Here is a 27,463-nt window from a genome sequence, read left to right as displayed (position 1 = left end):
GATAACAGGTGAGTAAATCGGAATTCGTAGTTCGGCTGATTTTACTTTGGTCCACTATATAAAGAGCCACTTTCCAACGCCATCCCCTCCCTTCAGCACTGTGTAAATGCGCCCTGTGTCCGTTTTAATTTGGGAGATTAAGTCTCCTTCATTCTTGAGGGTCCCTGGGTTCCAAGTAGCCCACTAGGTACCTCCAGTATGCGCCACAGAGCTGCGTTGCAGAGAGGTGTAAAAAGGGGCACGGCCTGGGCGACCTCTCTGCAACGCAGTGCAGTGACGCTTACTGGAAGCACCTGGTGGGCTAGTTAGCCCCCAGGGGCCCTCTGGATTGAAGGGGAATTATTTCCCCAACTTAAAACATGCCACAGGGCGTGTTTGCACACGTCACCTCAAGATTGAAGAGGAATTAATTTCTCAACTTAAAACGCATTGTTTGATCATGCCCACAGGACCTGGCCGCCCCGGAGGCTAATTAACAAAGAAGTGGGGGAGACCGCGCTTCGGTTTTTTTCCCATCGGCAGGATCCGCACACCCCGCGCGCATTTTGCCGATTTTTAAAAAAAATATATATATTTTTGGGGGCCTTGGTGGTCCTTGTGGGACCACCTGAGCAGGCCTAGGGGGACAGGGTGTTTCTACCCTGACCCCTTTTCGCGTTTTGTGCGTTTTTTCATTAGGTTGCTTGTGCCTTGTTTCTACCGAGGCACAAGATGGCTGCCAACACTTCCTGATTTGGAGTGTTGACAGCCAATTAGATTACTGCTCGTGCACGGCAGGGTGCGCTTAGGGTGCGCGGATCCAGCGCGGCCATAGATATATGTTTGATTTGGATTTTCTCAGAAATTACTGAACGGATTTACACCATTTAAGCAAAAGGCACGACTCTGAGCCAAGATCTACCTTTCTGCCAACTGTTACGAAAACCACAAATTCAGTATTGATAACCAACTGAAATGTTCATGTTACCATCAGTCCAATAAGGATTTCCTGTGTATTGTACATTAAGTAATGTGGAAGATATTAATATAAAAACAATTTCCTTCATGTACTTGTTTAGGCCAATGCTTGTTTAGTCTCAAGATCACCGGTAACATTATTAATTCACTGTTGGTAGACATTGCACGTTTTTGAAACACATGTTAACTGTCTTTAATCAAGGAAACGTGAGCTCGTGGGCCAGCACGTTGTTCGAAGCACGTTGTAACCGTGTTGATTGAGGAAACGTGCGCACATGAAGCAGCCTCGTGAAAGCCAAGACCCAGCAGGTATTTAAACCCGCCCCGCCAATCACCGGTGCTTCGCTTTCCAGTAGAAGTACCTGCCTTACTCCGTCCTGATTCTCTCCTGTACCCCATCCGGATTCCAGAACCGAACCCCTTCCTTCCACTTACCGGCTCCTCTCTCCAGCATTCCAGCCTTGTTTCCTCCAGTGTAGCTCCCGGTTGGAGGCCTCCGGCCGGCTTTCCGCACGCCCGGCGCCTCTCTTCCGGACTCCCCTGCGTCCTCCCGATCCTTCAAGGAAAGGGCCTTGGCAGCCTTCCCTTCCGGCCTTGGAACTTCCAGCTTCCTTCCTACAAAGAAAATAAAGAAAGGGATTACAATCAACAAATCGTTGCTAGGCAACATAGTTTTTTAGACACGGTAATGTTTCTAAAACACCGCGAAAGACGGTAAGAGAGCTCTTGACTTTATTAACAAAAAAGACTAAATTGAGAACTGAAAATACTTTTGTTTAAAAGAGAAATTTGATAGTTTATAAAGAAACTTCAAGAAACCCATCGAGTGGTTACAAGGGAACAGAGGACTCATTAGTAAATCAGAAATTTGGGTTTCTGAAAGGAGGCTTGTTATGTACATGATTGTGTTGTATTCTTTGTTTTTGTTTGTTTTCTTTTAGAACCCCTTTTGAGAGCAACAGCTTAAAACTAGTCAGGTATGATAAAGCGATTTATTTTACAAAATTGTTTAATATTTCCAAGCAGAATATTGTCACTCATTAGTATTGCTTGTTCCTGTTTTTATTAAGGAAAAGCCAAGACACTACAAAGTATTGCAAAATAGAAGCACGTGAACAGTGGAAGCTTTGTCTATTTGGTATGGAAATATAATCAATATTTATAAAGATTTTGCAAGAAAAATTACTATAGAGATCTAGATTGTATTTTTGTATTTTTTAGGAGAATTTTGAATACCACACAAGAAAACTAGTGTTGGCATTTCCAGTCGTCTCACCTCTGAGAGAAAAGGATAGGCGTCGCTCTAGAATTCAGACTCCAGATTACAGCCTCTCTCTCTTTTTCTCTCATTCCAAATCCCCCCTTCCCCTGGGAATCAGACGGAATCGCAGGTTTCTCAACTCCTGTGCCTCTGACTGGTTTCACGGGGATTCGGGGATTAGCAGCATTGAAGAAGGAACAAACCGGAGTTTCAGGTGGGTGACTTCGCAACAGAGAAAGCGAAGCCAAACAAAACACCCAGTTCCTCCTTCAATTCTGCATCATGGATTTTGGAGAAAAAACCTTAGACGTATCTCAGTTAACTTCATTAGTCCACAGGCTCACTGAGCAAATGGCTGAACTGAGGGAAGAAAATCAGGCCCTCAAACACGAACTTGAAAAAACTAGAACTGGTTTCACTAGTTTGAGAGAACCAAGTCCCGAGTGTGTAAAACCCATTATTGCCCCTGCTAAATTTGGCCCTAGTTTTAATTTTCCCTCTTCCTCTGCAGGTACTAGTGCTGACCAAAATCTTCAAGTAACAGTAGTATCTCCTAGCCCTGTTACTTTAGCCAATCCAGAACGTTTCACTGGGGATTGTAATCGGTATTCAATCTTTTTGATCCAATGCCAATTACACTTCATGTGCAAACCACAGATTTTTACTACAGATACTTCCAAGGTAGCGTTTATTATTTCTTACCTGGGGGGAGTAGCAGCAAATTGGGCTATGCCCCTAGTGGATACCAAGGATCCTTTGTTACACAATCTTGCGGACTTCAAGTCAGCTATGTCAGGTTTATTTGCCAAACATGTTTTTATACATGCCTCTGATAACGAACTTTTAAATCTTCGTCAGGGAACAAAAGATTTAATAACCTATGTCACTAACTTCAATAGATTGTTATCTGAGACACAGTGGCCTGAGAATAAAAGAATTTCCTTATTCTATAGGGGTCTTAGAGAGGACCTAAAAGACTCTTTAGCACACATAGTAAACCTACCAGAAGACTACACAGAGTTCCTTGATTTGGTGGTGAAACTTGATCACAGACTAGGTGAAAGCAAGAGCGAAAGACCTAGAGGGGATTTTAGAGCTCTGCATTTTAAAGTGGAAAAGAAAGAGGACAAGAATAGTCCCACAGAACCAATGCAGATTGGTGGCCTTAAAGGTCCTCTTTCCGCAGAAGAAAAACATCGCAGAAGGAAAGGTAATCTCTGTTTATACTGTGGAAAAGCCGGTCATTATGCCAAAGATTGCCAAAGCAAACCAAATAAAAAGAAAGTAGCAGCAACAGATTCTTTGGTTAGAGATTCGGAAAACTAATCTCCCCGGGGAAAGAAGAGATTGTTTCTTCGGGACAGAACTCAGTTCAGATCTCTCACTACGCCACTAACCTTTTTACTCACACACCAAAACATTTAACACTAAGGTTAACCTTCATTCTAACAGTACAGAATAGACCCAATCTGGCAGTAATAATCGATTCAGGAGCTACTGGTAATTTTTTTGATTTGGAATTAGCTCATAAATTAGGAATTACCAGAGGTAGTCAAGTCCGTTGATGGTTCAGCTTTATCGTCAAGGTTGATTAAGTTTCATACTAAGCCCCTGACAATTGTCGCTGAAAATGGGCACACAGAAGAGACAGTGTTTGATCTTATTGACACCCCTGCCTTTGGTGTCATTCTAGGAATTCCTTGGCTTGAGCGACACAACCCGAAGATTGATTGGGTGAAAAAGACTGTAACCCTGCATTCAGCATTCTGCAGGAATCATTGTTATCAGGATACACAAGACCCAATACCACCTTTGGTTTGTGCATCCCTTTTAGCAGATACTCCACAATTACCAAAAGAGTATGAAGATTTTTCTAAAGTCTTTGATCCAGTTCAGGCAACCCAGTTACCACCTCACCGGGTATATGATTGCAGAATAGATCTTATTCCAGGAGCTGTTTTACCTTGTAGTAGGATCTATGCCCTAACTGAGCCAGAAAATCAATATTTAAAAACTTATTTGGACGAACTTCTTGAAAAAGGTTTTATCAGACATTCCACCTCACCTGTTTCCTCGCCGCTCTTTTTCGTATCGAAAAAATCAGGTGATTTGAGAGCGTGCATAGATTACCGCGCCGTGAATAAAGCAACAATCAAGAACCGGTATCCACTACCTTTAATTCCAGTTTTATTAAACCAAGTTAAAGGGTCTAGCATCTACACTAAACTTGATCTGCACGGAGCTTACCATCTAGTCCGTGTTAAGGAAGGTGATGAGTGGAAGACCGCATTTCGTACCAAATATGGTCTTTTTGAATATAATGTAATGCCCTTTGGCCTTTGCAATGCTCCGGCCGCATTTCAGTATTTTATCAATGAAGTCTTGCATGACCTTCTGGATGTGTACGTAATCGTGTACATCAATGACATTTTGATTTTTTCCAAAACAAAAGAAGAACATTTTAAACACGTCCGTTCAGTTCTGCAAAGATTAAAAGACAATTCTTTGTATGTGAAGCTTGAAAAATGTGTCATTTCACACACAGAAGGTAGAGTTTTTGGGTTATTGGCTTTCCCCCGATGGCATAACCATGGATCCTAAAAAGGTAGAAGCAATTTTAAACTGGCCCATTCCATCTTCAGTTAAAGATGTTCAAAGGATATTAGGTTTTGCCAATTTCTATCGGCGTTTTATATCCAACTTTTCTAACATTGTAACACCTATTACTCACTTACTTCGAAAAGGAGTAAAATTTCATTGGACTCCAGATGCAGAACAGGCATTTGTCAAATTAAAGCAAGTTTTACATCAGCACCAATACTTATTCACCCAGATCCAGATAAACCATTTTTTATTGAAGCAGATGCTTCCCAAACGGCCTTGGGCGGAGTTTTATTACAAAAGGATACCATCAGTGGGTGTCTTCATCCAATTGCCTTTTATTCTCGAAAGCTCCTACCCGCAGAACAAAACTACACAATCGCTGAGCGTGAATTGTTGGCTATTAAGGCTGTTTTACTTGAATGGAGACATCATTTGCTAGGAGCTAAACATACTGTCACTATTTTTTCGGACCACAAGAACTTACAGTTCTTTTCCACCATCAAGGCATTGACCCCAAGGCAAATGCGCTGGCTATTATTTTTCAGTGAATTTGATTTTATCATCACCTATCGTCCTGGTCCTAAACAACTGTTATCAGATACGTTATCACGACTAGTTTGCGATAAACAATCTAATGAAAAAGGTGAATTGCCCAATATTATTCCATCAGAAAAAATAATAGCGACAACACAAGCAGATGACTTTCTCATTCAGGTTAAAGAAAAATCCCAGACCTTAGATAAGCAGGTATGGCTTTCACAGAAACAAAATACCATTCATGAGAGATATTTGTTCCATAAAGATAAGTTGTTTATCCCTCAAGTTGACTTGCGACAACAGGTCTTAAAATGGAATCACGATATTAGCACCTCAGGACACCCTGGAATTGCACAGACTCTGGAGTTGTTCCAGAGATATTTTTGGTGGAATAACAATAGCCAAGATGTTAAACAATATGTTAAAACCTGTCCAGTTTGTGCGAGACAAAAATCATCCCATCAATCTCCCACCAGACTCCTACAACCATTGCCTATACCACCTTTCCCCTGGCACACTATCAGTCTAGATTTTATCACTGGTTTGCCCCTCTCACACAAATGTACTACTATTTTGGTGGTTGTTGACCAGTTATCTAAAACGGGACATTTTATTCCTTTACAAAAACTATCCTCCGCTGTGGAATTTAGTGAGATTTTTCTAAAGCACATCATAAGACTACATGGCCTGCCTTGTAAAATTATTTCGGATAGGGGCCCCCAATTCGTTTCCAAATGTTGGGGTCAGTTATGTAAAAATGTACAAATTGAAATAGCACTATCTTCAGCTTATCATCCTCAAACGGACGGTCAAACCGAGAAACTGAATCAATACCTAGAACAAAGTTTACATTGACTAACATCTACTGTATCGTCCAGTTGGGATGAAGCATTACCATTAGCAGAATTTTCTTACAATAACAGCTATCACTCAGCCTTGGGTTGTTCCCCCTTCTTTGTATGTCTGGCATGCATCCACGATCCCTTCCAACTGTTCTTCCCAATTCCCTCAATACTATGCCAGCGGTAACTGAAAGATTACACAAATTACACATACTGCAGGAACAGGCTAAACAAAGTTTTGCCAAAAACAAAGTTAAAATGAAGTTAATGGTCGACAAATACAGAAATCCAACACCAGAATACAAGATAGGGGATTTGGTCTGGTTGTCAACAAGAAATATCCAGGTAGATGGGCCAAAGAAACTCAAACCCAGATTCATTGGACCTTACCCTATTGAAAAGATACTAAATTCTGCTTCCTTTCGACTCACTTTACCTAAAGATTTGACCATACACCCAGTGTTTCACGTTTCTTTACTAAAACCGCATGATCCATCTACTCAACAGGACAATCCACCTCCAACAATTGTAGTGGGAGACCACGTTGAGTTCGAGGTTAATCGAATTATTGATTCAAAGCGTATACGTGGTCGTTTACATTACTTAATTGACTGGAAAGGGTATGATGCTTCCGAGCGCTCATGGGAACCAGAAACACATGTCCATGCTCCACGTCTTGTTAGGAAATTCCATGCTATGCATCCCGAAAAACCCCGCCCAGTTAGACGACCTTTGTGGGGAGAACTGTTACGAAAACCCTAAATTCAGTATTGATAACCAACTGAAATGTTCATGTTACCATCAGTCCAATAAGGATTTCCTGTGTATTGTACATTAAGTAATGTGGAAGATATTAATAATAAAAACAAATTCCTTCATGTGCTTGTTTGGGCCAATGCTTGTTTAGTCTCAAGATCACGGGTAACATTATTAATTCACTGTTGGCAGACATTGCACGTTTTTGAAACACATGTTAACTGTCTTTAATCAAGGAAACGTGAGCTCGTGGGCCAGCATGTTGTTCGAAGCACGTTGTAACCGTGTTGATTGAGGAAACGTGCGCACATGAAGCAGCCTCGTGAAAGCCAAGACCCAGCAGGTATTTAAACCCCGCCCCGCCAATCACCGGTGCTTCGCTTTCCAGTAGAAGTACCTGCCTGACTCCTTCCTGATTCTCTCCTGTACCCCATCCGGATTCCAGAACCGAAACCCTTCCTTCAACTTACCGGCTCCACTCTCCAGCATTCCAGCCTTGTTTCCTCCAGCGTAGCTCCCGGTTGGAGGACTCCGGCCGGCTTTCTGCCCGTTCGGCGCCTCTCTTCCGGACTCCCCTGCGTCCTCCCGATCCTTCAAGGAAAGGCCCTTGGCAGCCTTCCCTTCCGGCCTTGGAACTTCCAGCTTCCTTTCTACAAAGAAAATAAAGAAAGGGATTACAGATCAACAAATCGTTGCTAGGCAACATCGTTTTTTAGACACGGTAATGTTTCTAAAACACCACAAAGGACGGTAAGAGAGCTCTTGACTTTATTAACAAAAAAGACTAAATCGAGAACTGAAAATACTTTTGTTTAAAAGAGACATTTGATAGTTTATAAAGAAACTTCAAGAAACCCATCGAGTGGTTACAAGGGAACAGAGGACTCATTAGTAAATCAGAAATTTGGGTTTCTGAAAGGAGGCTTGTTATGTACATGATTGTGTTGTATTCTTTGTTTTTGTTTGTTTTCTTTTAGAACCCCTTTTGAGAGCAACAGCTTAAAACTAGTCAGGTATGATAAAGTGATTTATTTTACAAAATTGTTTAATATTTCCAAGCAGAATATTGTCACTCATTAGTATTGCTTGTTCCTGTTTTTATTAAGGAAAAGCCAAGACACTACAAAGTATTGCAAAATAGAAGCACTTGAACAGTGGAAGCTTTGTCTATTTGGTATGGAAATATAATCAATATTTATAAAGACTTCGCAAGAAGAATTACTATAGAGATCTAGATTGTATGTTTGTATTTTTTAGGAGAATTCTGAATACCACGCAAGAAAACTAGTGTTGGCATTTCCAGTCGTCCCACCTCTGAGAGAAAAGGATAGGCGTCGCTCTAGAATTCAGACTCCAGATTCCAGTCTCTCTCTCTTTTTCTCTCATTCCAAATCCCCCCTTCCCCTGGGAATCAGACGGAATCGCAGGTTTCGCAACTCCTGTGCCTCTGACTGGTTTCACGGGGTTTCGGGGATCAGCAGCATTGAAGAAGGAACAAACCGGAGTTTCAGGTGGGTGACTTCGCAACACCAATTTTGGTAATGGAAAATTGCATGGGGAGAACACGTTTTGGGACCCCCATTTTTCTCGGCCCCCGCTTGACGAATCAACCCGAGACTTTCAGGATAGGAGCGGACCGGAGCGGGCCACGAGTTTTGAAAAATTCGCGAAGATTCGTCAACCGGCGCCAAAGTTATTCCAAATAGAATGTTGCGGATTTCCTATGGATAATAGGTCCTAATTATAACTACCTACTGGCGACCGCCAGTAGGTAATATATATATGTAGTTATAGTTAGGTCTGCAATTCCATAGAGAGAGCATTTTTTGGCTTGCCAATAACTTTGGCTTATAGAATGAATTGTCACAAAACTTTCCCCAAAAAAGTTTATCCACTTCAGATCCCTTCTGGAAAGTTTTAGAGTGATTCGTCAAGCGAGGCCTGAGAAAAAAGGGAGGTCCGACAATGTAAAATCACCAAGCATTTCCATAGACTTCTTTAAGATGAGCTACAGCAAAACTACTCAATGGAATTATACCATAATTTTCAGGAAGCTAGACCCTGGTCCACAAATTGTGTTTTTGGGAATTTGGTGTAAATATGTTCAGTAGTTTTTAAAGAAATTTAGGGTAAAACATACCTGTATGTTTACCCTATGTAAGAGATACAAAGGATTTTTTTGCAAAAAAAATACAGAACTTGTACTGGGGTCAAGAACATTGGATGGGATGTCTATATGTGGATAGCTGATCCACCAGCATCAGATATGCAGATGGTTTGCAAGCATGTAAACACTTTCTCAAAGCACAAAGCTTTCACATGTTAAAACACATATATATTTTACATATATACATTTTACAAACAGAAGCCGGCACTCCCGGGGGATAGTTACAGAAAACGTTATTGCTTCAAGCAACAAACAAACGCGTTTCAGCGTAGCGCCTTCGTCGGTGTTACTGTCATTCGCGCCGCAGCAAGATTTAAAAGCCAGTTATATAGTCATGGAAAACGGACTCACAGATCAATTAAGTCCTTTATATATATATATATTCACTGAAAAAACCATAGGTTTCACACATGTTATAGTTAGCAGAAATTTTACTGATAAAAAACCTGTGAAATTGCCCCGTTATAGTTAGTGCTGGCAACTATAACTCACGCGACCGCAATCCTCTGCTGATGCTAATACTGTAGTTAGACACTTATTTGCCCATGTCTTCTTCCATACATTTTTAGCTATACATATATTACAAATATTTTTTTTTCATAAAGACACATATGTCATCAGCAGAAGATTGCGGTCGCGTGAGTTATAGTTGCCAGCACTAACTATAACGGGGCAATTTCACAGGTTTTTTATCAGTAAAATTTCCGCTAACTAGAACATGTGTGAAACCTATGGTTTTTTCAGTGAATTTGCAAGGTTTTTTAAATGCTAATTCCTAACTATAACGTGTGTGAAACCTATGGTTTTTTCAGTGAATTTGTACGGTTTTTTAAATGCTAAGTTACTTTACGCCATTCGAGGCGTGCGCGCCCACTAAACGCAGTTCGTTCCGTGCACGGTTTTTATCAACTTTAATAAGCCCTGTACATTTGGTGGCCTTCGGCCACCAAAAGCACAGGGGGTGGGGTCAATGTGGATAGTGTTTTTTTTATTTCGATTTTATAATTTCATGTTGCCAAAATTACGTTTTTTTTCTCTATTAATAAGCCCTGCACATTTGGTGGCCTGCGGACACCAAAAGCACAGGGGGTGGGGTAAGTGTGGATAGTGTTTTTTTTATTTTTATTTTTTTACCGTACGCTTACGGTAAGCGTACGGTAAGCGTACTCCGCGAAATTGCCGAAAAAAAAATAAAACCGTTTTTGCTCTTGGGGGATGTTTGTGGACTCCCTCAACATGACTATGTGGGAGGGAGTTGTCAAAACAGCCCCGTAACATGTTTTTGCCCATCATGTTTGATAAATAACACTCAGTGCGAGAGACAAAATGGCGGACGCCGCTTCCTGGTTTCGGCCGATTCGAATGTTTACTAAGATCTAAGAGCCAATCAGAATCGCGCTCGCGCACGCCACCGTACGCTTATGGTAAGCGTACGGTAAGCGTACCGTAAGCGGGCTCAGATATATATATTGATTTAAAGGCTATTTTCTCAGAATCTACTGAACAGATTTACACCAAACCTACAAAAGGCACTTCCTTGACCTAGGGACTACCTCTCTGCCAAATTTCTAGTAATTCTGTTCAGCCGTTCGGGCTGTAGCTCGTTCTAAAGGTCCTATGGAAAAATGCATGGGAAAAACGCGTTTTGGGACCCCCCTTTTATCTCAGCCCCCGCTTGACGAATCCCCCCGAGACTTTCAGGGTAGGAGCGGAGCGTAACGCCCCACCTATTTTGAGAAATTCGCGAGGATTCATCGACCGGCGCCAAAGTTATTCAAAATAGAATGTTGCGGATTTCCTATGGAAAAGGGGTCCTAACTATAACTACCTACTGGCGACCACCAGTAGGTAATATATATATATAGATATATATATATATATATATATATATATATATATATATATATATATATATATATCTCCAAACAAGTTTGTGGGTCTCTCTGCCTCGTTTCGGCGGCAGGCCTTAGCGAGGTCGCGATCCTCTCTCAATCTCCAAACACGTTGTTTAATAAACAAATTAGTCTTGAGCCCAAATCCATGATGCATGATTTATTACAAACAAATGGCAAACTAATGCCTGACGCGTTTCCGTGCAGCCGCACATTGGTCACGGGTCAAAGACAGTTTGTGCATTGTGAAAACATATAGTGCTCATACAAAGCAATTGTTGTAGGACTACCCGTCCCAAACTAAGTTGAAACGCAAGCAAAAACGGCCTCCATTTTGAAGTGGTAAATTTCATGTACCTACTTCCTTTGAAAACCACCTGATATCTAGCAATTATGCTTACATCCACGTTATTACTCAATATTTTTAAATGTTTTTGTGCAACTCATATTTATACCAAAAAATGGACATAAGAAAAAACAAAATATTATATTACGACAGTTTACAACTCTGCCCCAGAGAGCACTGTCACAGTGAAAACAAAGCATTCTTGCATCCTTATATTCAACCAACTCTGGTTCTCACATCTTGCCCTCGTGGGCACCTAACTAAAAGGATATATTCCAATACTGTTATATTCCACCAATAAAGCTGTCCAACTCATGTTCAATGGGCAATTTGAGTAAATCACAAAAAACATCATTAAATAAAAAATTGTGTCGATTTAACAGTGATATCAAAAAACTCTTTTGCATTTCTTCAACATGGTGTGCTGACATTCTCGTCTCCTACAAAAAATATAAAAACAGTGCAGTCACTATCGTGTATTGTGAATTAAAAACACAAACTTGGCTTCTACTATATACATAATGTCATTCTACAACGCGACAGAAAAGATTCAACCAGAGTCTATAAAAAACGACAATTAGCCTAAATGGACTGACAACTCTTCCTCTTTGTCCAAACCTGATGGATGCACCGTACCATATTTAATAATCATTTTGGACTCCAAACGTCTCAATTCCCTTGTTCTGTTGCCGCCACTCTCAGATTTGGGGATTCTATCGAGGCACAAAATTGTAAAAGACTAGTGTTTTTATCATGCAATTCTTTAAAATGCCCGGCAATTGGATATTGCCTATCCTCATTGGCAATAGCCCTGGTATGCTCCAAAACGCGCTTTTTCACTTGGTGAATAGTGCTCCCAATATATACTAATGAACAGGGACAGCTAAGTGCATAAACACAATAATCAAATTTGCACACAAGATGTTTAGTGATGTCATAAGGTTTGTGATCTTTAGACAATGTAAACTCTATTCTTGCAGGCTTTACATAAATTACATGTGAAGAAAGCCTGTATGGCTCTGGAATCCTTCAACTGTTCAAGTGTACTACTGCAAAGTATGTTGTTTAGGGCTGTGCATTTTTTAAATGTAATTTTCAGTTGGCTCCCCACATGTTTTTTTAGAATTGGACCAGTGTTTAAAACATGCCAATACTTCTTCAAGCACTTCCTGACCTGCCATGATTGATTGTTGTACGCCGTTATGAATCTTATAGGTTCTTCCTCATTGGATACTGCAGGTTTGGATTTTAATAAATCTGCTCTCATAATTGACTTTATCTTGGTACAGGCTTGTTCAATAACTTTGCTAGGATACCCTCTTTCCAGAAATCTGCCTCTCATGTTTAACATTTCTTGTTGGAAGGCCTGTTCTGAACTGCAATTTCTTTTTGCTCAAAGAAGCTCGCCGTATGATATGCTGCGGATAAGGTTTTTAGGATGGCAACATTTTGCATGCAACAGGCTGTTTCCAGGTGTTGCTTTACGAAACAGCCTGCTCACCAATTTGTCATCATGTACCTTAATTACCACATCTAAAAATTCAATAGTCTCTTTATGTATTGTACTAGTGAATTTTAAATTACATTGGTTGTCATTCAATGTGTCAACAAACTGCAAAGCCTCTTCTTTCATCCCCCTCCAAATACAGAAAACATCATCTATATACCTAACACAGAGGATGGCGTTCTGGGTGATGGCTGTGATGTTACTAGCTGCCTGCTCCTCCTACCAGCCAAGGCACAGACTTACATAGCTGGGGACGAAGCAGGTTCCCATCGCCGTTCCCCGGGTTTGGCAATAGATGACATGATCAAACAAGAAATAGTTATTAATAAACATGTTTGCTTCATAGTTAACAGCATTTCGGTGTGCAAAAAATAGCTTAGATCACGTTGCCTTAGAAAATGTTGATTAGCTTTGATGCCCAATTCATGCGGTATGCATGTGTACAAGCTATTTACATCAAGAGTCATTAGCCACATATCTTGGTCCAACCTTACATTTTGAATTAATCTAAAAAAATCTCCAGTGTTTTGTAAATATGAAGGGAGTGCTTGGACAAATGGGTGCAAAAAATAATCAATATACTTTGATGTATTTTCGTAAGTGCTTCCAATCGAAGACACAATGGGTCGCCCTGGTGGAGTAAGACTACCTTTGTGTAACTTTGGCAACAGATACATTGCCGCAAGTTTTGGGTTTTCACACTTAAGATACTTGTATTCATCCTCTGATAACAATTTGTCGTGTTTCCATTGAAGCAATTGGGATTGATACTCCTCATTGCTTTTCTCATACCTGGATCTGTTGCTGATGATGTAACTGTCAGCATCACCCAGTTGTCTCCTGACTTCATTCAAATACATTTCTGTGGGCCAGATCACAACATTCCCACTCTTATCCGATTTTTTGATAACAATGTTACTGTGTTTTTGCAGTTTTTTTACTGCTTCACGTTGTTTAAGGGTAAGATTGTCGGGTCTGTGTTTACCAGATTTTTCAAGTTTTTTTTAACTCAAGGAGAACCCCTTTCTCAAAAACTTCTATGACTTTGTTGTGTATCTTGGGCAAAAATCTCGATTTAGGTTTAAATTTACTGCTGCTGGTACAATCAAAAACTATAATTTCTTCAGTTAAACATTCTACAGGACTAACCTCAAAGTCATTGTCTCTTTCTAGCACCTTCATAGTTTGTAGAAGGTCTATGTCCCCAATGGTGAAATTAGAGGAACTGGAAATTAATGATGGTGTAACATTTTTCTTATGTTGAAACGATTTTTAGTTTTTTAGTTTTAACTTTCTAATAAAATGAAACAAATCTATTCTCCCCTCCGTGTAGTTAAACTTGGTAGTGGGGCAGAATGTGAGGCCTAACGATAAAACATCTAGTTGATCAAGAGATAACCGAATGTTCGATAGATTTACCACAGTGTAAGTGTCCTTCATTTGTTGGCTGTCTTGCCCCTTGTCGTCACGAAGGCATCTAGTACTCCTTGCTTGTTTGTGCCTCTTCTGCTTCCCCCTCTGGTGCCTCGACCTCGACCTCGATTTGGCGTTTCTTGAGGACCTGGGCTTGCCATACCTTGTCGACCCTGCGCCATCAAGGAGAACTCTTTTAAAATATTGGATTTTACTCCCCCATCGTCCTGTGACTTGGATGTGGACTTCTCCAGTTCCACGAATCTTGTGCTTGTTTCTGGAGAGACATTTTCCACATTTGGCTCCTGGTGATGTACTGGCTGTGTCCATAGGTTTAACATGTTCTGGAGTTCCCACTATTTTCTGATTGATTTCTCTTGACTAGTCAAATTTACGAGCAAACATAAAAATTTGGCCCAGTTCATAATCGAGTTTGTCTCGGGGGAATTTTCTTAGTTTTTTTATTTTTATTCCTTCTTCAGCTTTTTCAAGTCTTGATGTTCATTTTTTCATCTCTGACTCAAACTCGCCATCTGAATACTGTGTTTTTAGTTGGGTGGTTATATGATCAATTTCAGCAGCTAATCTTGCTGTATCTTTTAGTGCATACTTGATTAAAAACTTGATCATCACAGTTGAGCAATGATGATTATTGAGAACCCATTCCTCAATCAACTCGGGGTCAGGATGGGGGGCGTGGCTTAGCACGCGATGCGACTGGACGTGCCCGGGTAGAGCTCCCGGCTGAGCCTCCCTACCTCGGGTCGATTATCCGATCAAACTTCTCTTGCACGGCCCGATACTGCCGGCGGACCTGCATCGGGACCTGCTGCAAGCCCTAGCTGACTCTGGGGCGAATCGGAGGTGGGGCTCCGCACCGACGGCGAAACTGAGGCCGCCTTGATGGAGACACAGCTGGGGACTCTGGCTACGCGAGCCCGCGGCTTTTGACGGACTCCTGGGCCTTGAACTGCGGCCTGCGGGGGAAGCATTGCGGCAACGCGCGAGGGCCCGCGACCCTCACGGAGAGGCCCCCCGCACGACTGAGGCTGCGCCCGGAGACGCCTGGGAACCCCCTCTCCCCCACGGGGGTCTAGTTGGCGGCGGCGACGAGCTGGAGATGGCCTGGGGCAACCACGTGGAGGAAATCCTAAGCGCCTGGCCTGCATGTGGGTTGCCTGCCTGGGGCCCTGGGAGCGGCGGGGCGGTGCCGGGGAGGCGATGGTACCTGGTCGCTGCCACGCGGTGGTGGATGCCCTCTGGCCGCTGCCGGGATTGGATGACCTACTGGAGGAGTGGGGTACCCCCACGGCAATAGAGATCCAAGAACGCACAAAGGGACACTGAGACTCCCCCTCCCCCCGCTCTGCCCGGTTTCTCCTGAGCTGGGGCTGCTCTTCCCCCCCCCCTCTCCTGCAAGACGTTGGAAACTGGGGGCGGACTCGCACCGGACAGGAGCTACACCACTAACGGACATAGCTGCCCACGTCGTCGCTACCTGCCGGCACCGGGGGGGGCTGACGGGGTGACTGGCCGGACCCCGTAGGCCCTCGAAACGCAGACCCTGCGCCTCCGGACACTGCGGAGGGGGAGCGTGTACACGGAGTGGGCAAGCGGCACGGATGCGACCATACCACTAGGGGGGAGACGTCTAGCACCCGCCCAGCGGTCGTTGGGCCCTTCACTACTTGGAGCCTCTGGATCCGCGACGACCGGGACGCATTGTGCGGGGACTGGCGGCTTGGGGCAGCGGAACCTGGAGCCGCACTGAGACAAGTGCGCGGACTGCCCTGCTCCCTGGAGGCGCTACACGGCCCACAACGATTGCCTCGGCGCCACAAGGGGGGTTCGCCACCCGAGACGGACCTCCACCCCCCCTGCGACAGGAGAGAATACCATGCACGCGCCGCCAGCCCCATGCCTGGAGGGGTGCGAACACGCACCGGATCGGGGACCGCATCGACGAGGGGAAAGCAAGCGAAAACGGTGCCCAAGATGGATGCTGAGCAGGTGGCGTCGAAGCTGGACAGCGTCCTGGCAGTCATGGAACGGATGGAAGAATCCCTCCAGCAGACACGCACCTCCCTGGAGACCAGAATCGACGGCGTGGCGATAGACTTAAATCACCTTCGGGCCGAGCATAAGAAGTTGCAAGCTCGCACTAAGGCGCTGGAAGATACAATGGCAGTTGTCGAACCAACGGCGGTGCAGACAGACAAAAAAATGCAAGACCTCTTGCACAGGGTAGAATTCTTGGAAGACCGAGCCGAAGATGTAGAGGGACGGGCACGAAGAAACAACATCCGCCTAGTGGGCATTCCGGAGAAATGGGAAGGAGCGGATCCGACTCGCAGGGTGGAGGAATGGCTAAGAGAACTGCTGCCAGAAAGCGCGCTCTCCCCCTACTTTGTGGTAGAGAGAGCCCATCGAGTGCTCACGAGACCGCTCCCCCCTGGATCTAACCCTAGACCGTTTCTGCTTCGGGTTCTCAACTACAGGGATCGCGACGCCATATTGCGCGAAGCCAGGAAACTAGGGGAAATCACCATAGACAACGCCGCAGTGATGTTCTTTCCAGACTACACGGTGCAAGTACAGAGACGGAGGCACTCCTTCCTGGCAGTAAAAAGACGACTGCGCGAAGCGGACCTTAAGTACTCGCTGCTTTTTCCTGCCAAACTGAGGGTGATAGCGCGAGACAAGACGCATTTCTTCATGAGTCCGGAGGAAGCGGAGGCCTGGCTGGATGGAGGAATGCCCGAAGCACCGAGGAGAACGCCGGGAACTACTACCACGGAGCGGACCCGAGGACCAAGGCGACGACGCCGCCGCAGGTCGCCCACGCCACCACTGGTCCGAGAAGCGCTGATTCACTCCCCACCGGTGGAACTCATTCAACAAGAACAGCGAGACGCCCTACGCAAGGTGGCGGCAATCAGCAACTCCCCGGCGCCATCACTCCATCCGTGCGCTAGCCCGGCTGTGTCCTCAACGGATGATGAGGCGATCTATGGTATCCCGGATACCCAGAGCTCTGGGGGACCCCCGGAGGTCACGCCGCAAACAGCAGATCTCTTTGGCTGATGGGAACCCGGTAGCGGACTGCCACCTACCGCGTGGCGCATACTTGCCTCGGTTACTGCATAGCTGTCCCGCCCTCCAATGGAAATGTCTTGGGCCTACCTGCACCCGCACCATCGCCGCTCTGGGGGGGTCTGAACACGGAGCCAGGCACTGTAAGTACATTTTCTAATCATAGGCACGAGACTCAATTACCCAAATCCCAGATACGCAAATGCGCCCTACGGTGCTCTCCTGTCGGTTCGCTGTCACATGAATCACTTGGAGAGGGGTATGCCCCCCCTGACACCCTTGCCCACACTTGACTGACATTTGGGCATGCAGCTGCTGCGACACTGAGCGGCAGACACTAGGCGTCCGCCGGACAGCAGCGGCCTCCACACTTCGCCCGGGAGGGATGCCGAGCTCTTCCAAGACTGCACCGTTTTGCTTACTGATAAACTACAAACCACACGATCCCCCTAAGACTGTATAGTTTACGAGCTCACTTGAGTGTTTGGACGGCGAGATGTTGTGCAGCCGACCTTTTGGTATTTTTGATATTGTTGCCATGTTGAGGCATTATGTTCTCCCTTTCTCCCCTACCCCCTTACCCCACTGGAGATCATGGCACCGCACACGCGACACTCATCCTAGCTGTACGGTGGGAGCGGACCGCTGGAGTTGGGGGGCCGTTGAGCTGAGGGCCCCGCCTTGGGAGGGAGTGGGAGGCGCGCACACACACGACCGCTATGGCTAATGTACAAATATGCACCTGGAACGTCAGGGGAATGCACACACCGGCTAGACGCTATCACATTTATTCATACCTAAAGCGACATAAAATAAACATAGCGCTGCTCCAGGAAACTCACTAAACCCCTTCCCCGCTCATGACGGAACCGCTCCGTCATGAGCCACGGTTGCCGTGTGCTCATGACGGAACGGTTCCGTCATGACACGACCGTTGGCGGCCACTCCGCCCACGCGGCGCTGTTTCCCCACCTGTGCTGGGGGAACAAAGCAACTGGGCGGAGTCATGACGGAACCGTTCCGTCATGAGCACAGCTCAACTGTGGCTCATGACGGAGCGGCTCCGTCATGAGCACCGGGCCACCGCGCTGCCCCCCCGCACTCCCCAGCGCCGCGGCAGAATTCCCGCCGCGGCGAAGGGGTTAAGCAGAGCTGAGGTGCGGGCGCTGCACCGTAGATGGCGGGGGCAACTATATGCAACGGACTATTCCTCATACGCACGTGGAACACTGATATGGATCCGCCCTGGGACCCCTTGGGAAGCCACAGATATTGTAGTGGATCGGGAGGGTAGGTACGCCGCTGCGCAGGGCAGGCTAGATGGCCAACATATTACACTAGTGTCCCTCTACTCCCCCAACGTTGATCAGGGCAGCTTTCTGGCGCGGCTCTCAGCGACCATGGCACCTTGGTTTACCTTGCTTTCCCATTCCTACATCGGAGGAATTTGATTCACTGGCCAATGGAGTGTCTTCGGGCTCACCATTGGATCCAATGCCTCATAAGATCTGGAAGGCATTTCAGGATGAGCTGTTCCCTCCACTTTATTCCATCTGCTGTCAGTCACTGATGACGGCGACAGTTCCAGTTAGCTGGAAAGTGGCAATAGTAACTCCACTATTAAAGAAGGCTTCTTTAGATCCATCATGTCCAGCTAATTATAGGCCCATCTCGCTTTTACCTTTTGTAATAAAGGTCCTCGAGAGATGGGTCACAAAAGCCTTGTCCAACTATCTGGAATTAAACTCCTGCCTGGATACAGCTCAGTATGGCTTTAGGCCGGCACATGGCACTGAGACCGCATTGGTTACCGTGTTAGATGATCTACGAACGCGGGTCAGTTTTCCTGGTGCTGCTGGACATGTCGGCCGCGTTTGACACGGTTGACCATGCGGTTCTCCTGGAGCGTCTCCATAGTGCGGGAGTAACCAATTTAGCTTTAGATTGGTTAACGTCTTATCTCAGTGACAGACAGCAAGCGGTGGCTTTACCACCATTTCGATCAGCCACTCGACAGGTGAATCAGGGAGTTCCTCAAGGGTCGGCGATTAGCCCGATCCTGTTTAATTTATATCTTCGACCCCTTATAGTACTGATTAAGTCATTCGGCATATCAGTCATCAATTATGCCGATGACACTCAACTGATTTTTTCATTTGAGGGTAGTGAGTCGGTTTCGAAAGACACCTTTCATCGTTGTATGTCGGCTACAGCCGAATGGCTGCGAACTAACTCACTCCAGTTCAATGGGTCTAAAACAGAGGTTCTCCATTGCTCTCCTGACCGCCTCCCCCGTGCGCTGCCTGATGATTTTTGGCCACCTTCTATTCCTGGCTCTGTGGCAGGAGCTAAATCGGCTCGTAATTTAGGAGTGGTATTCGAACCGGACTTACAGCTGGATGGTTCAGTAAATAAGACCGCAGCGACTTGCATGGGCCTGCTTCGTGCCTTACGCAAAATCTTGCCAATACTCCCCCAAGGTTTTAGAGCAGAGGTGGTGCGTAGTATTATACTCAGTAGATTAGACTACTGCAACGCACTGCTTCTAGGAGCTCCTAAAAAACTGATCCTTAAGTTGCAGAGGATCCAGAACATGGCGGCGAAACTGGCTTTATCGCGCCCACGCTCTGCTTCCTCCTCTGCAGCCCTAGCTGATCTACACTGGCTGCCGATACAACAGAGGATCGCGTTCAAGGCGGCATGTCTTGTATTTAAGGCGTTGCATGGACTTGGACCAATTCCACTCCAGGGCCTGTTTTCATGGTACCAAGCTGCCCGGCCTCTGAGATCCTCATCGGCGTTTCTGGTGCGGATCCCAAGGATCACTAGAGTAAGGATAGGTGGCCGCGCTTTTAGCTACGCGGCCGCCTCACTATGGAACTCCCTTCCTCTAGTGCTGAGGGGTAATCAAGATCTGCTTTCCTTTAAAAGGGACCTTAAGACCTATCTGTTCCCAAGGGCAATGTAAACATTCTTCCGATGGTTTAATGGGGTCTCAGCGCCAGGATACCCTTGGGGAGACAGATGCGCTTAATAAGAATTAAATACATACATACATACATGCAACCTCGTGGATAATAGGAGGCGATTATAATTGCACTCTAGACATAACACTGGACCGCTCCTCCTCACCCCCAGCTAACGCCTCCACTCGGGGAGCCACAAAAGCACTACAGGAGTGGGCCGCACGGTGGGATCTGCATGACGTTTGGCGAACACGCAACCCGGGGACGCGGACATATTCCTACTACTCAGGCGCTCATGACTTATATGTCTGCCTGGACCGGTTCATTGCATCCACTGACCTCCTACCCCACGTGACAGACACGCATTACATGGGCCGCACACACTCAGACCACAACCCGCACTTCATGTCCATAACCTGGGACCACCCGCACCCCCCTGTGCCCACATGGCGTCTACAACCTACACTGCTGCTAGACGCGGCTTTCCGTGATTCCTTACTTGCGCGTGCTGCCCAGTATTTTGAAGATAACACCGGTACGGCATCCACTCCCCAGGTGGAGTGGGACGCCTTCAAGGTAGTGCTCCGAGGACACTGTCTGCGTGCACAAGGCCACGTGAGGCACCAACTGGAGAGGGACCTAACTAGGTTGGAGTCTGACTTACTCGCAAGGGAGGAGGGGGCTTTGGATGGCGCTGAGGACCCACTACACGAAGCCCACATGGAACATGCGCGCCTCTTAGAGCGACTCCGAAATGTCAACTATGCTGCGCACTCGGCGAGAACACACCACCTCAGCGACAGGCCTGGCAAACTTTTAGCGTGGCTGATCTCACAAGAAACCCGCTCAGCCCCAGTGGCGGCCATACAGACGGGAGGGGGGGACTTAGTATACACGCAGCTTAGCATACACGACGCCTTTATCGCCCACTATGAAGCATTGTATCGTTCCCGCCTCTCTGTCCCTCATCCTGATATAACCGGCTATCTCTCCACCCTGCAAATGCCACAACTGACTATTGCGCAGCAGGACGAGTTGGGAGCTCCGCTCGGGTCGGACGAGCTCCGAGAAGCCATCTTCAACCTGTCAAATGGCAAAACCCCGGGCCCGGATGGGCTGCCAGCTGAGCTTTACAAGGCCGGCTCGGACATCCTCGTCCCGGAACTACTGAGAATGTATAATGCGGCAGCAGAAGACGCCGCTTTACCCCCAACGTTAAATGAGGCCACGCTGGTCTCTATTCTTAAACCAGGCAAGGATAGCACACAGGTGGGTTCTTACCGCCCTTTGGCGCTGCTAAACACGGATTATAAGATCCTGGCTTCTGCGCTAGCCAGGAGGCTGGCCCCTCATGTACCCAGCCTGGTGCACCGGGACCAAAATGGCTTTGTCCCCACACGCCACACCTCCTACAACATCCGACGCCTCTTTCGGGTGCAAGAATACGCCACACAGCAATGGCCCAGAGCGGGATGCCTGATACTGGACCTGGAGAAGGCCTTTGACTCAGTCGAGTGGCCGTACCTGAGTGCAGTCACGGAGAAGTATCAGCTAGGGGGAGGGTACAGAGCCATTGTCGACCTGCTTTATGGCAGACAGACAGTCCGAGTCCGCACGGGCCGCCTCCTCTCAGCCGCCATCCGGGTCCGCAGAGGCACTCGACAGGGCTACCCATTGTCGCCATTGCTGTTTTCTCTGGTCATGGAACCTCTGGCCACGACTCTTCGGACGCACGGGCTGGAGTGGGGAATCCCATTGGCGGACGGTCTGCATGCGGTGTCACTGTACGCGGATGACTTATTGCTGTACGTCAGAGACATAACTGCCATCCCCGCCTCCCTTACAAACATCTTCCGCACCTTTGAGGAGGTATCGGGCCTGAGAGTCAATTGGTCCAAGTCGGGGGCCTATCCCTTTAGCCCAGACACGCCTGAATGCGACATCCGGCTGGGAGGGGACAGGCTGCAGTGGTACCCCACCACCTTCCGCTACTTGGGGATACGAATATACGGAACCCCAGCAGACATTTTGGAGGGAAACCTCCTTCGAGCGATAGCTTCTATCCGAGCACAAATTACTTTCTGGAACACCTTACCCCTTAACGTGCCTAGCCGCGTAGCAGTGACCAAGATGATTGTGCTGCCTCGGCTACTCTATTATTTTGCGAACATGCCTATGTATGTTCCCACCAAGCTATTCCGCGAACTAGAGGTGCTGCTGCGCAGCCTCATCTGGAACAAGGGGAGACCGCGCGTGGCGCTGACCAAATTATACATGCCCACGGACTCGGGGGGCTTGGCAGTCCCTAACATGGAACTATACTACCTCGCGGCACAGATGCAATGGGTGGCGGGATGGCTGAGTGGCAAGCAACTCGAGGACACTGCTTCGTACGCAGATGCCTGGACACGAACGCAAATACATACGCTATTCCACCCGATAACCCGCGCGCTATGCCCCTCCCAGATATACCTGGCGGTGGCACGCAGGTGTTTTCTGCGGTGCCTTCGTCTCACACGCACGACCACGCCATATGCCCCTACTTTACCGCTCTTGGGCACGCCTGGCCCGATGGGGCCGCTCACAGAGGTTCACTTGGCTAGCTGGGAGCGCGCAGGGGTAGACACGCTGGGTGACTTATACGCAGATGGTGACTTACTCACATTCGCCAACCTGGCTGATGACACGGCCCTCCCGGCGGGGCAGTTCCTACTGCACGCCTCCCTCTTGCACACGCTCACCGCTTCCTGGGGCGACATCGCAGTAGAGCTCCCGACGCACACCTTCATACAATACCTGCATGTTATGGGTAATAGCTCACACATCATACACTGGCTAGCGCAGGCACTGCAGGCACACTCACAACCATCCACATTACCACTGAGGGAACGCTGGGCGACAGACAGGGGACGAGACTGGACAGACAAAGAATGGGCACTGATACTGGCCGGCCCGACCAACATCCCACATAACCCCCGTTTTAAAACTATACAATACTACATACTGCAACGCGCATACCTCACGCCCGATAAGATTAATAGATACTTCTTGCGGACGGATGCAGCTTGCCAGTGCTGCTCGCTACTGGGAGCGGACCTCCTACACATGCTGTGGCACTGCCCTGATATACAGACATATTGGGACGAAGTGTTGACACTACTCGCGCGCGACACTGACGGGCAACTGACGCGCACGTGGGAAGCGGGCATATTAGGGCTGTATAAGCGCACAAGAGATAACAAAGTGCAGGCACGCTTCTGGGACATGGGACTTATAACAGCCAAACGTTTGCTCACTAAACACTGGAAGGCCACGACCCCCCCACACATCAGACACTGGAAAGCCTCCTTCGTTAATTGGGCACAAGCGGAGAGCGCGGGGCTCCTCCGTGAGGAAACCGCGGGGCTCCGGAAGTTCCCCATCGCCCAGCTTTGGGATAACCTCCTCAAAGCGCTTCAGATGGCCTGCCAGGACCGAGGGATAACCTGAGCCTCTAGCATCTGTCACTCTCTTGCTGATTGGCAACGACAGCCCTAAGAATGCGACGGAGCTAGCTCCCGCCCCCCTCCGCTCGCCCCCTGGTGGCCCTTACTCCCGCCCTAAATGAGACTGCTGCCAGGGATTGACCGCCGCACGGCTATAGCGCGCACCCAGCAAACACTGCTGCCACGATCCGAAGCACCACGCACAATGCCTAGCTGAGGGCCCAGACGGGAAGGCACGGCTGCTTCACCCTGCCCTGCTGCTCCCTCTCCAACACAGCGGAGCACCCTATGCACCAGGAAAAAGGGTGTGGGCGTTGGCGCATTGAGATCCCAACCTGCCAGGAAGCCCCCTCCCCTCCCTCCCCCGGCCCGCTGCTTCCCGCGTGTACCGCGGGGTCCCGCTGCGCCCCACTCGGCGGCTGCTCGCCCCCCCGCTCTAACACAGGATGATCTCCTCCCCCCCCTCCCCCTTGATTCCGTTTGAATTTATAAACCTAACCCCTACTCCCCCTATCGCCGCATAAGCGCAGGGGACAGTTTGTTTACTGGTCGAGTTCCCTGACCGGACTCCTACCTAATCACAGATAACAGACGGTGGATGCGTTGTCAGGCGTCCCCGAAGCGCTACCCTACTTAGTGCGCCCCGCTTACTGACAGCGGAGCAGCGATGACGCACAGACCCTATCAGAGACGGGTACGCCCAGAGCGAGCAGCAAGATCTTGACAAGAGCACACTGTATTGAATACCAGGCGTACCCCGATAATCAGCGGCTTGAGGGGTGTAGCGCCGGGGGGACGGAGGCGCGCCACGTAGGCCACACATGGACTCGAACGGCGAAGCTGTAGAAAGGATTCGCCGGATCTAAACGTTAGCATCTATGTCTCAGTGAGCTATACCGAAACGTTCTTGCCGCGCTCCGGCCCGCACTGCAAGCACGACACTGACGCTGTACTGACCGAAGGCCTTTACGCTTGAGGTTAACCACGGTGTCCTACACGACTCCAGATAGGGACCTGAGTGGCGACCGAGTTAGCCGCGATGCGGGCTGGAATACAGCGCCATCCTTTGTCGCTGATATCACGAATAAGGAACACCACGACAAACCACCAAAAAACAACATAGACCTGCCGTTTAACAAAGCGCACACCTGATTCCTGTAATAATGCCAACACGTACAACGCCGCCGGACCCCTGGGTTGCCGGCTGAATGGCTGTGTCATACTGTCTGGAACCATGTGCTTATTGTATAACTGATTCAACGCCTTAGATGGTGAATGTATGCTATAGGATGATGAAACTGTGACTAATAAAGGTTTTTAAAAAAAAATAAAACTCGGGATCAGGATCATTGAATGTTGGAGTTAAGAAAATGCGCAAACCTCGAGGTACACGTTCATAGTCCACATATTTTTGAAGAGTGGTGGCTTTCCACTACTTTACCTGCTCCATCTTAGCGCATTTCCAAAGCTTGTCCCATAACTCCTTTTTGCTTAAGGAATCCTTGGCTGTAACATTTCCAGATCTGTCAAAATCAGTTGTATTTTTGTTTATTGGGACGAACAGGAGTTCTGCTGCCTCCCGCCTCAAAGCCTCCCTGCTTGCCAATATCATGTTGTTCCAGATCGGGAATTGACTTTCACGTAAATCCCTTCGCTTGACCTAGTGAAGTCAGTCACGCTTTGTTCTCAGCTGCAGCCTATGACTGTTGCCGTGCTGGTTCCCCCTGCTCCCTGATTACTGAAGTAATGTTTGAAAAGGACTACAGTGATATCACTCACCCCTCCGCTAACTGCCATCACCGAGCCGTCCTCCGATCGCTACGGATCCGAAGAAAAAAACTGAAGTTACCGGGAATCACCACCACGTCCGTCTTGGATGCAGTAAACACAGGTGCGGGCAGTGAGATTCTTTTAATGAAGAAACAGTTAAACAAGCTAACAGGTCTCTCTGCCTCTTTTCGGCGGCGGGCTCAAGCGAGGTTGCGATCCTCTCTCAGTCTCCAAACACTTTGTTTAATAAACAAAATAGTCTTGAGCCCAAATCCATGAAGTGTGATTTATTATGAACAAATGGCAAACAAACGCCCGACACTTTTCGGTGCAGCCGCACCTTGGTCACAGGTTAAAGTGCGTTGTGAAAACATATAGTGCTCATACTCAGCAATTGTTGTAGGACTACCTGTCCCAAACCAAGTTGAAACGCAAGCAAAAACAGCCTCCATTTTTAAGTGGTAAATTTAATGTACCTACTTCCTTTGAAAACCACCTGATATCTAGCATTTATGCTTACATCCATGTTATTACTCAATATTTTTAAATGTTTTTGTGCAACTCATATTTCTACCAAAAAATGGGCATAAGAGAAAACAAAATATTGTTACAACAGTTTACAATTCTGCCCCAGTGGGCACTGTCACGGTGAAAAGAAAGCATTCTTGCATCCTTATATTCGACCAACTCTGCTTCTCACATCTTGCCTTTGAAATTCACAGAAAAAACACAGGTTTCAGAGAGGTAGAAATTAGCATTTAAAAACCTTTGAAATTCACTGAAAAACCATAGGTTTCAGGGACGTTATAGTTAGAAATTAGCATTTAAAAAACCTTTGAAATTCACTGAAAAAACCACAAGTTGTAATTTAGAGTGGGTGTATCAAAGGTTATATTAGGGTGTGAGAAGATGCATCAAATTATCATGTGGATGAAGTCATCGGTGATGTCATCAGTGATGTCATTTGAGATGTAATCAGTGATGTCACTGACCATGTCAAGAGTGATGTAATATGTGAAGTCATCAGCAGTGCAATATGGGGGCGCGAGTTATAGTTAGCTGAACTAACTATAATGTCATGCCCTGCGGTCCGCCCCAAGACGTTTTTAGCATTTAAGTCATGTAGGTTTCCTCAAACGCTGCTTAGCGTTCTGGCTCCGAGCCCCTTCCGTCCTTGTTCCCTTTGCCTGACTTCCGTTCCTGAAGTTCCAGTTTCCGCTGACGTCTGTTGCATAGTTGTCGGAGCTGTAAGCTGCGGTGTTCCCTGTTTGGTGTGCCTTCGCCTCGGTTTCATCCGTTTGGGAAAGTCGCTATCTTTTTGCCTTGTATTCCTTGTTCCAGTGCATACATTTACCCTGAACCCGTTCTCCCCCCGATGTGATTGACCCGGTGGTGTGACCTGACCCGGTGCTCCGTCTAGAGACCAGTTGATTCCCCGTAGTGTGGTCTAACGCTGAGGCCCCCTTTTGTTGTGCCTTAATCGATTGCTCAGTTTAGCGGCCATACTCTCTCCTGGTTCTTAGCCGGGTACTACGACCGATCTCTACACATTAACGGGTGAAACTCTATCATCTTCTCTACTAATACCCCGTTCTTTTACTATTGATTGGGGTACTAGCGTGGACAACTGTGCAGTTTTCATGTGACGGCGCTTTATCATCAGAATCACGGTAACAGCGCTTCACTCCGGTGGCGTGCTGGGGCTGTTGTGGAATTGTATTGGGGTGTTGGTACGAAAATAATAAAAAAATGTTTCAACAAAAAAAACAGCGCTTTGGTGGATTCTTTGGCAGAAGATTCCCCTAACCTATAAAAGAACAAGCACGCTCCTCCCGTTTTGTGAAACAATTGGAGGTTTACAATCCTG

General features: G+C 47.1%; 1 protein-coding gene across 4 annotated transcripts in view; it reads right to left on the bottom strand.

Annotated features, from left to right (window-relative positions):
* Nucleotides 1-27,463, bottom strand: part of LOC146809647 (uncharacterized) — a 977,933-nt gene that overhangs the window by 546,527 nt on the left and 403,943 nt on the right. For all 4 annotated transcript variants that reach the window (XM_085616504.1, XM_085616506.1, XM_085616505.1 and 1 more), the window contains 2 exons: nucleotides 7,428-7,607; nucleotides 1,393-1,572 (listed from right to left, as the gene is read on the bottom strand). In XM_085616504.1, the coding sequence (XP_085472630.1) occupies nucleotides 1,393-1,572; nucleotides 7,428-7,607 (360 nt within the window). The remainder of the gene's footprint in view (nucleotides 1-1,392; nucleotides 1,573-7,427; nucleotides 7,608-27,463) is intronic.

This window comes from Triturus cristatus, chromosome 7, assembly GCF_964204655.1.
Source record: "Triturus cristatus chromosome 7, aTriCri1.1, whole genome shotgun sequence".
NCBI classification, from domain to species: Eukaryota; Metazoa; Chordata; class Amphibia; order Caudata; family Salamandridae; genus Triturus; species Triturus cristatus.
The sequence above is the reverse complement of the archived record's forward strand: the minus strand, read 5'-3'. Positions and strand labels throughout refer to the sequence as shown.